The following is a 15,747-nucleotide window of genomic DNA, read 5'->3' as shown; positions in this document are numbered from 1 at the left end:
AAAAAAGATGAGGAATAAATGCATCCATACAAGTGGATAGCCAATGGACACTTAGTAGACACCAGAGACTCGGGAAGTGACTGACGTGTTTTCCTTAAGCCTCACGACAATCCCATTACTCAGAGGGAGAAACTGAGCCAGCAGCAGCACTCAGCCAGCCACAGCTGCCTCACCCCTGTGCTGGCGGGGAAGGCACAGTTATGTCACAGAAGTGAAAGACTTGATTAACAGAGTGGTCTCTGTCTTGAGCAACAGTTTTCATTGGTGAGAGGGGTCGATTTCAGCATTCCTGGAACACACTCCTCTGGGTGCCAAGTAGGCACAGGTAACCCGAGAAAACCCAGGTTTTAAATGAGGCCAATGTCGCATTAGCCTGCAGTGCTGAAAAGCACGTATTTCCTGCACGAAAGGAGGCAGGACCGTGCCGTGCTTCCCAGGGCTGCGTGTGGGCTTTCCCCAGACAGGCTGTGTTTGGGATGCAAGTGTGGTGAACGCCCTCAGGAGCAGTGATGGGGGACTGAATGACAGGAGTGCCAGGAGCTGCCTCGCATTCCTCCTGCCCAGCTTTCTGGGTAGAGCAAACACAGTCCTGTCTGGGGCAAAAAAATCTTGCTGTGGAGTGAGGCGCTGAGCTCCACTGGTTGATTTGAATCTCAGGTTGGCAGTCCCTGGGCTGGAGCTCAGACAGGGCCTAGCAAGGCCTATTTCCTGATAGGCACGAAAATGAGATCGTGTGAGGCCGAGGCCAGCACTGTGGAACAGCAGGTTAGGCTGCCCCACTTCCAATCTAGCTCCTTACTAATGCACCTGAGAAAGCAGCAGAAGACGGCCCAAGTGCTTGGGCCCCTGCCACCCATGTGGGAGACTTGGATGGAGTTCCCAGCTCTTGGTTTGAGCCTGGCCCAGTCCTGGCCATTGCTGCCATTTCCAGTGCATGGAAGATCCCTCTGTGTCTCTCCTTCTCCTCTTCTCTCTATTGCTCTGCCTTTCAAACAGCAAAATCTTAGAAAATGTGATCATGTGTTCTTTTTATTGAGCACATAGTCTGTGCCATGCACATTACACCCTTGGACAGTAACCCTGATCACAAATCAAGGTTTCAGAATAAGGCCCATGAGGAGGCCGCATGAACACAAAGCTAATGCTGAAATAAGGCATGAAACCAAATTCCAAGCAAGTGGCAGGGGCCTTTGATAAGAGGTTGCTTTCTTCAGTTCGTTCAGTGGCTTGTTACTAAAACCCCCTGCTTTATTTATAGCACAGGCCGCCTTGGCAAACATTCCTCCAAAGACCTGCAGTGTTCCCAACTGCAGTTAGCTGGGGGTGAGGAGAGGGTGGAAGGGACAGGGAATGCCAGAGGGAACGCCCACCCCAGCCACTCGAGCTCTGGGACAGTGGCACCAGCTGTACCATTGAAAGCCACCAGCCACTCCGGGGTGCGCTCGGTGTCAAAGACATCTATTTAAAACTGGGGAGGGAGAGGGTCCTGTCTGGTCTGTGCATTCTTCACGAATGACTTAGGCATTCTCCGCCTTTCCCTCTCTCGAGGGCTGCCAAGTCTGAAGTGATCACACCGGATAGATACTGAGTTTTCAAGGAAACATTTAAAACGCTAGTGTTTCTCACTGATAAATATTTAACATGTCGCGTTAGCAACACTGAAAAGAAAAAAGATTTAACCAGCTTTTTTTGTGTGTGCTGAAGTGTCCTAAGCTTAATTTCCCACTCAGAGATCTTAAAAGATACTGACATTAGTTTTCAAAATGCCAATCCACAAAACATGCTCACGTGTTTTTAACACAAGCTCAGACATAATCTACACAAGAAACCAGTCAAAAGTTTGCAGGAAATGCACATTACAGAAAAACTAGGCCTGGATTCAAAAATGTTTTGCACCAAAAATAACTTATTTTTTAAGTTCATTTCCCATGAGCTTTTTGAAGTGTGCTTGCCCATTGAGAAGTTGCTCCATGCAAACATACGATGGTAGCCCCTAATTGCAACAGGGATGTCCAAGAGGAAGGGCAACGATGTACAAGTCCAAGAAGATGCATTTTATCATGCAGTGTAGTGAGCCCCGAGGACGCAGCAGAAGGCAGGGACTGCTCTTGCCTTAAAGCAAAAATATTTAATGATGGTGCAACAGATAACAGAAACGAGAAAGAAAATATAAAGGATTTTTAGGCTTCAAATTAGACCTGTCACTATTCCATCATGGGAGAAATAGCAAGAGCCTTGCATAGAAGAATTGCCTGTAATGCAATTCTTCACCCTCATGCTAATTCAGTAAGGCTCCATACTTCTCCTCCTCGGTGCAATTATAGCATGCAAATGGCGGGTCTGCTGGCTTTCTAAAAACAGAAGCAGAGAGGCAGACCAAAGGCGAGCGTGTGTTTAATGGATGCACGTTTGTCCTTTGGAAGCACTGGAAAGCAACAGAAGAAAAGCACCTTCCTGGTCACCTCTGACGAAAGGTTCTCTGATGGCAACACTGTCTTGGTTGCTGGACCCAAAGGAAAACAGTTTTTTAAAAAACAGGCAGTTCCCATTGTTGCCTCCCCTGCTGATTCTTTCCTTTCTGGATCCTGCAGCTCCATCCTCTCCAACTTCCAAAGAGTTAGCCCATTTGCTGGGGTAAAACTTTTAACTCGGCCCGGTCTCCCCACCCCTCAAGAGCATTTCCAGCCAAGCAGCCCCCTACCAGCCCTTCTTGGAAAACACAGGAGAGTAAAGGAAACAGGCCAGGATTTTGACAGCAGAGTCGCTACAAGTGCAGGTCTGTGTATAAATACACAGGGAAGAATCCACCAGAACTCCCTCCAGGCTCCTAGATCTTTTTGTTTGGTCTGATGAGCAGGGTCAAGCTTGTCAAGGCTACCCAAGGATGCCCCCCACCACCACCCCCGCTCCACAGCACAGACAAAAGCTACTGGATGGGATCTACTTGTCATTGCTTTCTCAGCTGTCCATGCAGAAATGAAGGAGTGGGCATCCCTGAAGTTGGACAAAAACCAGAATGTGACACGGGCACCTGTTGTCCCTCAGGGGAGAAGGCAACGGTCAGTGCCGCTGGCTGCCCAGCATGGCTCTAAACACCTCCCACTGGGCATGCACTGCCCTCTCTCAAGGCGCAGGGGAGGGTTTTGAGGATCTCTGCCGACCCAGAGAAGGGGTCTGCAGGTACAAGCTTCCCCCACGTTGCTTTCCGAGGTGTCTTGTGATTGGGGTAGGGGGAAGCCTGCAGCCAAACGTGGGGCACAAAGGAGCTGGCTTCCAGAGACCAGAGACCGTCAGAAACCTCCCCTGGCCACAAGGACAGACAACCGGGTTTGCTTACCTTAAAGTTGTGTGTCTTCTCATAGTTGAAGTGGTTGTCGTTGTGTGTGAGGGCGGCCCTTCGGACCAGGGAGGAGATCTGTGAACAGGCAAAGAGTTTGAGAGGGGGCCAAAGCAAGCTGCCCCTGACGCCCACCTTCACCCCCAAGGCCACGGCCAGCAGCTCCTGCCGCTTCCGGCCCTGCTTGGACTTCCGGACCACGGCACACTTTTTCTCGTTTTCCGGCCACACTTCCTGGGAGAACATCGTGCCTGCGGAGCCGGAGCCTCCCCTGCGGAGCCCGGGAAGCTCTCAAGGCTGTCAGGTTTTTTCTTTTTTCTTTTTTTGAGCTGCAGCTAATGTCAGGCAGCAGATTTGAGGCAGCTGTGTCCTGCGTGCAGAGGCCTCCGGCATGTGACCTGGAAGGACCGCTTGCAGGGATGGAGGGAGCTCCGCTCCCGAATAAGGCCGGGCCTGTTTTGTGCTCTCGCTGTAGGCCGACGTGTGCGGGGAACAATAGCACGCATTCATGTGCCAGCAACCCCCAGGAGTCTACCCAGCTGGCCACTGAGCATCCAGGGAGCAGGAGCAGCAGCTTTATTTGTCCTGTCCCAGCACGTTGCAAAGGAGAGCTCACTCCCTCTCTCCTTAATGGCATCTCTCTCTCTCTCACACGCGCACACACACCACACACACACACACACGCTGGCTAGCTCTGATGTTCAAAGCCTGAGGCTGCATCCAATTATTCTGGGGTTCTGAACCCCATCCTGGGCTGAACTCCAGCAGATTAAGCCTTTAAACCCAGATGATTGTTTCGTCTTAAAGGGCTAAAGCCTGCATCTCTGTTGCAAAATCAGCCCAGCACTTGAAAGCTGGATTTTTATTCTTATGCATGCATTAAATTGGAACCGTCTGAGTACCGAAGGGAGTAGCAGAGAAGAGCTGAGCTTTTTGGCTCTGAGTTCTACAGTCCAAGTTGCAAAAATAAGAGGCAGGGTGTCTTGCTCCCCAGTGCCTCCTCGCCCCTCGCCTTCCACACCCCCTAACTCACACAGACGGGACAGTTCCTTAGCTACACCCAAAACATCATGGTTGCTTTTTAAGTAAAACATTTCCAGTGACCTTCTGTTGGCGCCCAAGGCTCCCTCCCCAAAAGCCTTTTTGCTCTTGACAGCATCATCAGATGGGTGGGCTCTTGGGGGGAGAATAGTTTTTGGCCTCAGATCTCCCCGTTCATGGAAGTGGGGGAGTCATGATGCCTTGGGGGTACTCCTGATCTGTCAGAATAATTCTTATGTCGCGCTATTTGGCACAATGACATCTGTCGTTCCAGATGAACTAAGAATGTGTTCAATGCACGTACTCATTGGATCTTCAGTGCCTGGGACTGAGAAGTGAGACGTGCACCCCCATTCTCCAGATGAAGAGACTGAGGCACTGAGAGGTATGGTAATGTGCCCGAGCACATGCGGCCAGTTTAAGCAGCAGAACCAGGACTAGATCACAAGGCACCTACCAGGACCCTGTTCCCCAAGTACCCTGCTATGCGGCTATGGGCAGCCAGATCCTTCCGCTGAAGTATGAGGGCACCTCAACGACCTCATGCAAAATAGAATTAAGAGGCAAGTGTATCTCGGTGCAAAACATAATTTGAGATCCATATATACAATGGATCTTCAAATAGTTCATGGAAATACATATTATGAAAAAAACTGCATGTATTTTAAATTGTTTCTGCACTCATATAAGCTTATCATTTCATTCCATTTTTCATGAACTTTCTGAGGTTTCCTTATCTTAGTTATATGCTCCCCACCCCCACCCCCATTCTTGTCCCACCCCCATTCTTATCAACCCAGTTCTCCTTACACAACATAACAGTGTCCTAACCCAGGCCCCACTCCCACTCCAAGCTCAGAAAGCGCCAGAGCTTCCTGTGACTTAGCTGTGTCCCGGCACTCTGGGCTTTTCACCAGCAGGTCCCCATGTCTCTGCCTCGTCTCCTCCACGCCCCTCCACAATCCTGCAGAACCGCTTCTCCGACATCCTCAGCTTCCTACCTCAGTAGCTCGGTAGGTCTGTCTTCTAGAACATTCCAACATCATTTCAACCTGTCTTCATTTTCACGCACATTCACATGAGATCTAGCTCAACTGCTGTTCCCCCAGAAAGACTTCTCCAAACTCCCGATGGGAGGCAAACAGCCTCCACTGAAATCCCAGAGCTGGGAAGCCACTTTCCTGATCACACTGGCCACTTTCTGCCTTGTACTGAAGTGATTTCTAATAGGTCATACCTTCCTGTCACTCTGAGAACTCATTGTGACACGCTCTGTGCTTAACTCACCTTTGTCTCTGCCTGGGTCTGATAAGATCCTGGTCACAAGAGGCATAAGTTTCTGGAGAGCACTTGTACATAGAGCTAGCCAGAGCTACAGAGGAAGGTGTGCACAGGTGACTGCTGGTGGGGGGTCCCCTGCTACATCCTAGGCTCACCCGTCCCTAGGCTGCAAATTCCAGACGTGAACCTCTAAGAAGCTGTTCCCACTCTGGTCTCCAGCAGACTCTGTAGCCCTCCTTCCTGCTGTCCAAGTCTGGAAAGACCACTGCCAACCTTAGGAAGGTGTGGGAGCCCTTCGCAGGGCTTCCCGCCTGTAGCCTAAAGGGGAACTGGTGGAGAAGGGGAATGAGTAGGAGTAAAAGTCTTTACCCACACCTTCACTGCTAACAAATGAAGAGAGACCTTCTGACAACCAGCCAGTCATTTCCTGTAAGAACAAATTCTGGATCTAGACGAGACTAATTATATGAATACACAGTTTTAGAATCTGATATACACTTGCTCTAAATGGACAGTGGACAGGCCAAAGGATCCCTTTTTGGGGGGGCATGAGTGGTTGAATACAAGGAGATTTCATATTTTCTCTTGTGTCTTGTGTCACTTCTTATTTGTGACAGTGAATTCTTATTCACACATTCACTCAGTAGAACTGACCCAAACAAAGACACATTGAGACATGTGCAGGAACCACACACTGTCGCCTTAAGATGAGCATTATAATAATGTGAGCATTAGTAATGTGGTGACCTCAGATCACCCTCTTGGTAAAGGATATTGGTGACAAAGGTCCCCTCCTGAATAAGCCACTCCCACAGAGCTCTTCTTCATCTGGGCCACTCAAGGCGGGGGACCTTGGTATCCCTTGCACCCACAATGTCTACTACAGTGTTCTTCATACACAGTGGGCATTCAGTACTTTTGCTGGTACTCTTTTTCTAACACGATTCCTATCTGACCTATAATTCTATACACCCTTGAGATGAAGTCCACTTGCCTACCTGCTGCTCTGTTTAGACCCAGGATTCTCAGGGGGCTCCTGACCGTTTCTTGTAGGACCTGCCGTGTGCATTTTTTAATGTTTTCTGGCAAGTTTTGCCTCTGCTCACTGGATGCCAGTCAAGGCCCCATCATGGTGCTAATCAAAAGGGTCTCCAGATGTTTCTAAATACTCCCTGGGGGACAGCGTTGGCCCCGGATGAGAATACCTGCGTTAAATTAATAATATTGACTGTATGCTTACTACAAAGCCAGATATTGTGGTAATCACTTCACATATTTTTACTCCTTTGAGATTTATAACTCTAGGAGGCAGGTACTGTTGTAATTATTCTCATTTTACAGATGGGGAAATAACTGAGTCAATTTAGGCCAAGGTCACCCAGTCCGTAAGTGGCAGAGCGTGTGCACAATTAGTTGTAAACACCTTCCAATCCCCTATAAGAACCCTTTATTCTAGTATACTGTACATAACACAAAATGCAGCATAGTCATGTCTATGGTTCCCAAGCATTCTGCAGCCATCCCCACAGTCTAGCCCCAGAGGTTTCACTATCCCAAGACGAAACTATGTACCCATCGGCAGTCACTCCCCAGTCCCCTGCTTCCCCCAGCCCATGGCAAGCTCCAGTCTGTGTTCTGTCTTTATGAATTCACCAATTCTGAGTGTTTTAAATGAAAACGATCATACAACACATGGCCTTCTGTGTCGAGTGTCTTTTGTCTTGCCTGTTTTCTGGGTTCAGGCACAGGTAGCGTGTGTCAGTACTTATCACTGAGTAACCATCCATTTATAGGTACACAGCACATTTGTTGATATCTTTAACATCTGATGGACTTTTTGATTGTTTTTTACCTTTTGGCTACTACACGTGATACTACTCAGAATACACATGTCCAAGTTGTGTTTCAACATTTGTTTTCCATTCTTTGGGGTATACATGAAATCTGTTTTTAACCACCCACCATTCAAACAGTGTGGGTGAGAGCTGGAATAACTCTCTTCCTTGCTGTTAGCCCATTAACAACTAGCAGGGCGGGTGGTACCTGGACTGGCTTTCAACAAGGAGACTCTTGCTCTCCCTGGGGTCTCTGTCCACACATGGGAGGAAGTGGATGTGATAAATAGTGATATAAGCTCACCACTTTTTTTTATATATAAATGAGGGTTGATTTTCTATTTCTGAGGTTCTCACTGTTCTTTTGCTCTACAATCCTGGACCCAGGAAAAATCAGGAAAGAAGATGAAAGTGAGAGGTTGTCAGATGAAGACAAGCGACAGGTGGAACCAGGGAGACAAAGCCTTCGGGGCATCTGGGTACGTGTCCAGTGCCCAGAAAAGGACCAGGAGGAACACAATCCCAGCCCGCATCCCAGACCCAGAGGGGACCTTAGTCATCAGCTCCTTCAACACCTGGCTTCAGGCCTCCAAGAGCAGATGACTGCTGATTTCTGGAGAGGGCTGCCTAATTCTCCCCTAGACATCAAATTCTGTCCACATTTTAAGGAAAGCTTGTTAACACATCATCATGGATCCCTGGACAATCCTCCCCCCACGATTCCAATGCCAGTGTGAGTATTTCCAGCCGCTCTCAAGTCTGGATCTCCCTTAGACATCAATGACCTAAACTATGCCCTGAATACAAACAATACACTACTGCCTCTGGCTCCTGCTGCCTCGCTGTGTGAAAAGATAATCAACAGACTTGGTAAGGGTGTTGTGGGCAGGCTTCTCTAATGTCCTGCTGGCGTTTCTAAGGGTTGGCTTAGGTCTGGAAAGAAATCTGGCGATGAATGAAAAGCCTTGACGAAGTTCGTGTGCAAGGACCCAATTTCTAGATGTCTCTGAAGGTCTTCAAAAACTCACATGGATACAGATATTCATCATAACAGTCATAACAAGAAATGAGAAAAATCCTCAATATTCAAGACTGGGCAAAAGTTAACAAGTTACAGTGGAATTTTACGGAGATATGAACAAAAATTAAAATGCCTTTTAATAATGTGAGAACTTATCTCTATTTTTGAGTGTCCTACCGTGGTTGTGTTATAGTTACAATATAAAAATGGCTTTTGAAGTACATTATAAAACCTTATGAGATTAAGTGTGCATGGGGCCATAAATTCTGAACATCCAGTGGGAAAGCTGAGTTCATCTAATCCCAGGTTCTCATTTTACAGGTGAAGAGACTGATGACCTGAGAAGCGCAATGATTGTCCCTCATCCCAGGGGTCTTCCACAGATTTAGAAGCAGATCCAAGTTAGATCCAAAGAGATGTAGGAGATCTCCTGCCTGCATGCCCCCTGCAGTGAGCATTCCCCACCCTTGAGCAGGCATCAGATCCTCTTGGTGGACTTGTGGAAACAGATGTCTGGGTCCAGCCCTGGAGTTTCTGGTTCAGCCAGCAAGAAATGAGGGCCAAGAATCTGCATTGCGCACACACACACACACACGGAAAACCACGCTCAAGCTCCACCTGAGAGCAACTGTGGTGGTGTGGATGTGGTCCCCAAGGGGTCATGTGTAGGCAGCTCGTTCCCCAGCGGGGCCACGTGGAGAGATGGTGGGACCTTTAAGAGGTGGGGCCTGCTCTCTGGCTTCCTGCCTTGCAATGTGGTCCCCAATAAGCTCCTGCCCTTTTGATGCCATCCTCTAAGAGGTAACAGGGTCAGGGGCCCCTCACCAGAGCCAGCGCTGTGCTGTTTAGACTTCCAGCCTCCAAAACTGTGGGCTAAACGTGCCTCTTATGGATTCAGCCTTCGGCAATTGGTATAGTGATGGAAAATGGACAGGTGGACCAAGGAAACCCACGCTTCTGGGTCGAGGGCCCTGTCTGTAAAAATGCCTCCAGGGAACTGTAACGAGCTCCTGGCATAGTGGTGCTCATCTCAAGTGCTCTGGCTGGGAAAGATGCAAGTCTGAACGTGGTAAAGGCCACTAAGCAAATCCAACCTTCCTCAAAGGAGTCAGTTTTCAAGCACAAAACATCGTCTGCTTTCTGTTGAGGTTCAGCCCACCCCTGCCTCCCGAGTTGCCACCTAACCCCCCCCCCCCTTTTTTTTTTTGACAGGCAGAGTAGACAGAGAGAGAGACAGACACACAGAGAAAGGCCTTCCTTTTTTCCATTGGTTCACTTCCCAATGGCCACTGCGGCTGGCGCGCCGTGCTGATCCAAAGCCAGGAGCCAGGAGCCAGGTGATTCTCCTGGTCTCCCATGCAGGTACAGGGCCCAAGCACTTGGGCCATCCTCCACTGCCTTCCCGGGCCACAGCAGAGAGCTGGCCTGGAAGAGGAGCAACTGGGACAGAATCCGGCACCCAAACCGGGACTAGACCCTGGGGTGCCGGCGCCACAGGTGGAGGATTAGCCTAGTGAGCCACGACACCGGCCTAAAACCCCTCTTAAACACAAAAATCCATACCATGGTCTACGGGGGTCCATGTGGTCCAGCCCTGCCACCTTGCTAGCCTCACCTTGGGACTCTGGAAACACACACCTAGTAGTATGGGTTTAGAGTCAGGATCAAGGACCCCTGCGAGCTGCCAGCTTCATGAGTACAGGTCCTCGGTGTGCTTTTCAGGATAATGAACCCCCATGTCATGTATGCAAACTGACCCCAAGAAGGGGGTGAGTACACATTGCTGAATGGACAAGTGAGTGAATGCCCGCAGCTACATGCTGAGGTCAGACTGTTCGAGAGGCTTCCCATCACAGCGTGGTCTTAGTGAATCACCCTTGTTAGCCTCCAATATAAAACCCAGGGGCTGTGACTTTTGGAGTTTTCTTTGGTTTCTGAGATCATGCCACAGGCCCTGGAAGCAGGGGCACTCTACATAAGGGTCAGCCCCAAACACATACGCTGCCAGGGCCAAGGCAAAGATAGGGCCAAGAATAATATTTAAAGCAACATCATCTATTTTATGGAGTATGTTATACAAGTGTGCTGTAAAAAGTTGGTGGAAAATGGAATTAAAAGTTTATTTTGGTGGCCGGCGCCGCGGCTCACTAGGCTAATCCTCCGCCTGCAGCACCGGCACACCAGGTTCTAGTCCCGGTCGAGGCGCCGGATTCTGTCCCGGTTGCCCCTCTTCCAGGCCAGCTCTCTGTTATGGCCCGGGAGTGCAGTGGAGGATGGCCCAAGTGCTTGGGCCCTGCACCTGCATGGGAGACCAGGAGAAGCACCTGGCTCCTGCCTTCGGATCAGCGCAATGCACCGGCCGCAGTGGCCATTGGAAGGTGAACCAACGGCAAAAGGAAGACCTTTCTCTCTCTCTCTCTCTCTCTCACTGTGCACTCTGCCTGTCAAAAATAAAAAGTTTATTTTGGTGTAAAAAATGTAAAACACTTATACAATGGTTTTTCAAAAATGTCATGAAAAATTCGGATTTAAAAAAATGTAGGTGATTTCAAAATTTGCACCAAAATAAGTTTATTTTTAAATTCCATTTCTCACAGGCATTTTGAAGTACACTTGTATGGTCTCTCTCCTACGAGGAAGGCAGAGCAGCTGTCATTATCCTCATTTTACAGAAAAGGAAACTGAGCTACTGACAGGCAGGGGCAGGGGCAGGAATCCCGCTTCCTGAGGGCCCCCAGCTGAGATGAGCAGACGCACAGTGCAGGGGCACAGGACTCAGCCTGCCCCTGCACCCACGTGGGAGACCTGGAAGAAGCTCCTGGCTCCTGGCTTCGGATCGGTGCAGCTCCGACTGTTGCAGCCATGTGGGGAGTGAGCCAGCGGATGAAAGACCTCTCTGTCTCTACCTCTCTCTGCAACTCTTTCAAATAAATAAATCTTTAAAAAAATTTTTTTAAAAAAACTGCTCTTCTTTCTCCCACTTACTCTATTGCTAGGGCTAGCTTGGTGCCAACACTGGCTCAGTGCCCAGGAAAGTGTGTGTTGCCTGAAAAATCAACAAATCCACTTTTCAGCAGTCCTGTTTTTCTTACATTCCATCAGAACATATTCTTTTTTTAAAAAAAGAAAAATTTGATTCACTTAAAAGCATGGGGGAGAGAGGGAGGGAGAGGGGGAGAAGGGAGAGGGAGGGAGGGAAGGAGAGGGGGAGGGGGGAAGGGAGAGGGAAGGAGGGAGGGAAAAGGAGGGAGGGAAAAGGAGGGAGAGAGAGAGGGAGAGAGGGAGGGAGGGAGAGAGGGAGAAGGGGAGGGGAAGAGGGGGTGAGGGAGAGGGGTAGAGAGGGAGAAGGAGAGGGGGAGGGGGAGAAGGAGAGAGAGAGAATCTTCCATCTACTTGTTCACTCTCCAAATCCCCAAATGGCCACAATAGTGGGGCTGGAGCAAGCTGAAGCCTGGAGCCTGAAGCTCCATCCAGGTCTCCCACAAGAGTGGCAGGGACCCAAGTACCTGATCCTTCTTTTGTTGCCCTCCCAGGCACATTAGCAGGGAGCTGGATGGGAAGTGGAGCAGCCAGACTTGAACAGGTGCCCACGTGGGATGCAGCCCAAGCTGCTGTGCTGCACGCTGGCCCCTCCAGAATGCTCTCGAATTCTGTGATGAGTCAGCACATGCTCCTTGCTTCCTTAGACCACTGCGTCACTTCCCACACACAGGGCTGCGATTCTGGGGCTGGGGGATGACTCTGGACCAGGTGGTATTTCCCAGAGCTAAAACCATCCAATCCTGCTCGGTCTGGGGACACTCAGCAAAATGCTGCCTTCAGTCCAGGACTGTGGTGGGAACTCTGCCTTTTCTTTTTGTTCTCATTCTTGTGGGTCACACTTAAAAACTTCTAAAAGGATAGACTAAGTGTATGGTTACAGCCTGTATCTGTCATTCATCATATGTGTCTGTATACACAGACACATATCCATATCCATATGAGGGCAGTTCCTTTGGTGGAAAAGTTTTGAAATTCATGCATAGTTTTTTCATAATATACATTTCCCATGAACTCTTTGTGGACTATGTGCGTACACACACACATATACATGAGGGTACTTCTAAAAGTTCTTGGACAAATGGAATTAAAAGTTTATTTTGGCCCCCAAATTTTTGAAGTTCATGTGCCATTTTTTTCCTAATATGCATTTTTGAAAACTTTTTGAAGTCCTTCATATGTATGGATTTCAAAACTTTTGACAGCAAAATCAGCTTGTCTTTCAATTTCATGTTCCTTGAACCACCTGAAGCACACACACACACACACACACGAGTGTCTGACGCATTTGTGTGGATTTATACACGTTGGGCTTGCACAGAGATGTTGAGGGGCCTGGTGAATAACTGATGGTTTTCGGCTGTGGCAGTTCCAGCTCTGTCGCGCTACTCCTTGCCCACGTCACTGGAAACCAAGGCTGCTTTTCTGTTCCCCACTGCCCTGAACGCATCCTTGTGACCCTAGGCACCCTTTCTCCCCCTGCCTATCACACACTGCCAGGCCTGAAAGAGCAGGCAGACGACAAGGCCAGAGGAGTAAATCCCACACTCAAACTGTGCCTGCTGGAGGCACGAAGAGGCCAGTGTGGGCTGACGTCCTCGAGTTCAGCGGACCCATCTCTGCGCCAGGTGTCATGGCTGACCGCCTCAGAGGAAGGACGGGTCTCACTTCACCTCCCCAAAAGCATGCCCATTTCTCTCTCTCTCTCTCTCGCTTTCTGACAGGCAGAGTTAGAGAGAGAGAGACAGAGAGAAAGGTCTTCCTTCCATTGGTTCACCCCCCAAATGGCTGCTGCAGCTGGCATGCTGTGCCGATCCGAAGGCAGGAGCCAGGTGCTTCTCCTGGTCTCCCATGGGGTGCAGGGCCCAAGCACTTGGGTCATCCTCCACTGCCTTCCCGGGCCATAGCAGAGAGCTGGCCTGGAAGAGGGGCAACCGGGACAGAACCCAGCGCCCGACCGGGACTAGAACCCGTTGTGCCGGCGCCACAGGCGGAGGATTAGCCTAGTGAGTCACGGTGCTGGCATGACCGTTGCTTCCTAGCAATTAGCATCTGCCCCCCACTGCAGGGGCTAGGGGGTCTCCAAGGGGGACAATTCCCCTTGCTCAGCAAGCAGATACACTGATGCTTTCTGGCTGCTGGACTGTGCAGTGCTGTCCCCACTGCCTTACCCATAGCATTTCTCCAGCTGTTTCACTCTGCTGTCAACGACTCTAATGACTGATGGGTCTCCCAGACTGCTTGGACGGAGACACGGAGGCAATCCACATCGTAGAGAAAGGCGCCAGGCTATGCTAAGCATCTCACACATTTCAACTTGTAGGTGCTGTTTGCTTGTGTGGTTTTGTTTATGCATAGAGCTTTTGAGAGAGTAAAGCCTGTTTTTTTCATCAGTGTAATTGTCCATTTCCTTACACAAGAACTCTGAAAATCAAACATCTTACGTGCTGAACTTAAGAAAGGATGGCAGGGTGATTTTTTTAAACATATATCCAACCAAGTTCCTTAAAACTGCTCACAATTTTAAGGAAAACTTGGAGACAGGAAAAAAAAATAGAAGGAAAACTTGCAGAAACTAAGATCCAAGCCAAGCAGGCAAAATGTAATGTGGAGGCAGCTGTAACTCAGCTCCCAGCTGCTACTCTCCTATAGTCCTTGTCCTATGATGCTCTCTCCTCGTATTCCAAGATTATCTCTGTTTCTTCCCATTTAGGTGCTGTCACATAACTCCTTTCCACTGGCCACACAAGCAGGTGCCTGAGATGACTGAGTTAGGAATTTTATTACCGAAGTCAAGACAATTTCTGGTTTCTGGCACCCACCTGTACTGGGAACCCAAGTGTATCTGCCGAACTTCCTCTCTCCCTGCCACTGTTGCTCACCCAGTTGAGTCTGAGAATTCTTTGCCAGGGGCCAGGCAGTTGCCCAGTCACACCTCCTTGTCCCATAGTGTTCAACAGTTTGCAGAGGGCCCCCTCAAACTGCACCCGACAGAGCCTCAAGCTGTTCTCTCTCAGGTTCTGTCCCCTTAGCTACAGAAAAAAATCAGAAGAACCAGTTGTCTTCTGCATGTGGACTGTGCCGTGTGGCCAGCCATGGCCATCCTTTGGGCAGTTTTCCAACTCTTTACAAATAAAAATATCTCAGATCCCCTCCTGGGCTTTTTTAGGGTGAACAATCACCCAAACAAAGCAGTCCTGGACGCCACCGCCAGCTGTGCAGCGGACGCTGCCTGAGATAGTTCCTGGGCTATTTAAGAACTCGGCAGTTCACACTTATGGGTGCCAGCGCACTCCAAATAGAAGCTCAGTTTGTGTCTGGTCTGCTGTGTGGGTGGGGACTGGGATTTTCAAACTCTGCGATTGGCCCTCAGGTTTGCCCATTGGGAGAGCAACCTAGAATGATGGGTACAGCTCCTCTGTAGTCCCTCCCGAATGGAATGGCAGAGTGGGTGTGGTGGTGCGGGTTCCTTTTACAGCCCCCATCTGTCCCGGGAGGGGAGATGGTGCACCAGTGTGAGCTGTGAACATTCCAGGGGAAGACGGCGCAGGCTGAAGTAACCACACCCCTTAGCCCTCAGCTCTATTTTTAATGCAATACAGTTATTTTGGGATTTGTTGCAAACATAGCCCCCTTCTTTCTTCTCGTTTCTAGCAAGTATTTGCTGAGCACCTATTGTCTACCAGGCACTGCATTAGGCCAGAGGGGTAGAGCAGTGCACAACAGACGAAAAGAGTCCATGCCCCCTTGGAGAGCAGACAATAAATACAATTAATAAGCACATTACAAGAAATCTTGTAAAGTGAGAAGGACCATGAAGAAAAACACAACACAAGGGTACAGGATAAGGAGGAATAGGGAAGGAGGTCGCAATTAAGTCTGGGGAGTCCGGTAAAGCCTCATGGAGGAGGTGACATTTGGGTCAACACTAGCAGGAGGTGCTGGGGATGAGCCACACAGAGCAGAGCCAGCACTCATTCAGAGAAAGGGGCAAAGTGCAGATGGAGAACCACACAGGACAGAGTCATGGGCAGGTCTGGAACTGGAGAAGGAAGCACTGATAAAGAGGAGGCGAGTTTGACATCCTGAACGCCGGGTGCAGAGGTGATCAGCTGTGGCTCACGTACGATGGGGCTGGCTGGCAAGGGGATCCAGGATCAGCAACTGCTCGACATGAGCAGTTTCCAGGGGGT

The 15,747-nt window shown here is 49.5% G+C and overlaps 1 protein-coding gene across 1 annotated transcript in view; it reads right to left on the bottom strand.

The window, feature by feature from the left end:
- The window catches only part of CHN2 (chimerin 2), a 275,775-nt gene that overhangs the window by 29,916 nt on the left and 230,112 nt on the right, over positions 1-15,747 (bottom strand). Inside the window, exon 7 of the mRNA XM_062178946.1 lies at positions 3,338-3,415. Coding sequence (XP_062034930.1) covers positions 3,338-3,415 — 78 coding nt within the window. The remainder of the gene's footprint in view (positions 1-3,337; positions 3,416-15,747) is intronic.

Source organism: Lepus europaeus, chromosome 20 (genome assembly GCF_033115175.1).
Source record: "Lepus europaeus isolate LE1 chromosome 20, mLepTim1.pri, whole genome shotgun sequence".
NCBI lineage: Eukaryota > Metazoa > Chordata > Mammalia > Lagomorpha > Leporidae > Lepus > Lepus europaeus.
This window is presented reverse-complemented; position numbering and strand designations above follow the sequence as displayed.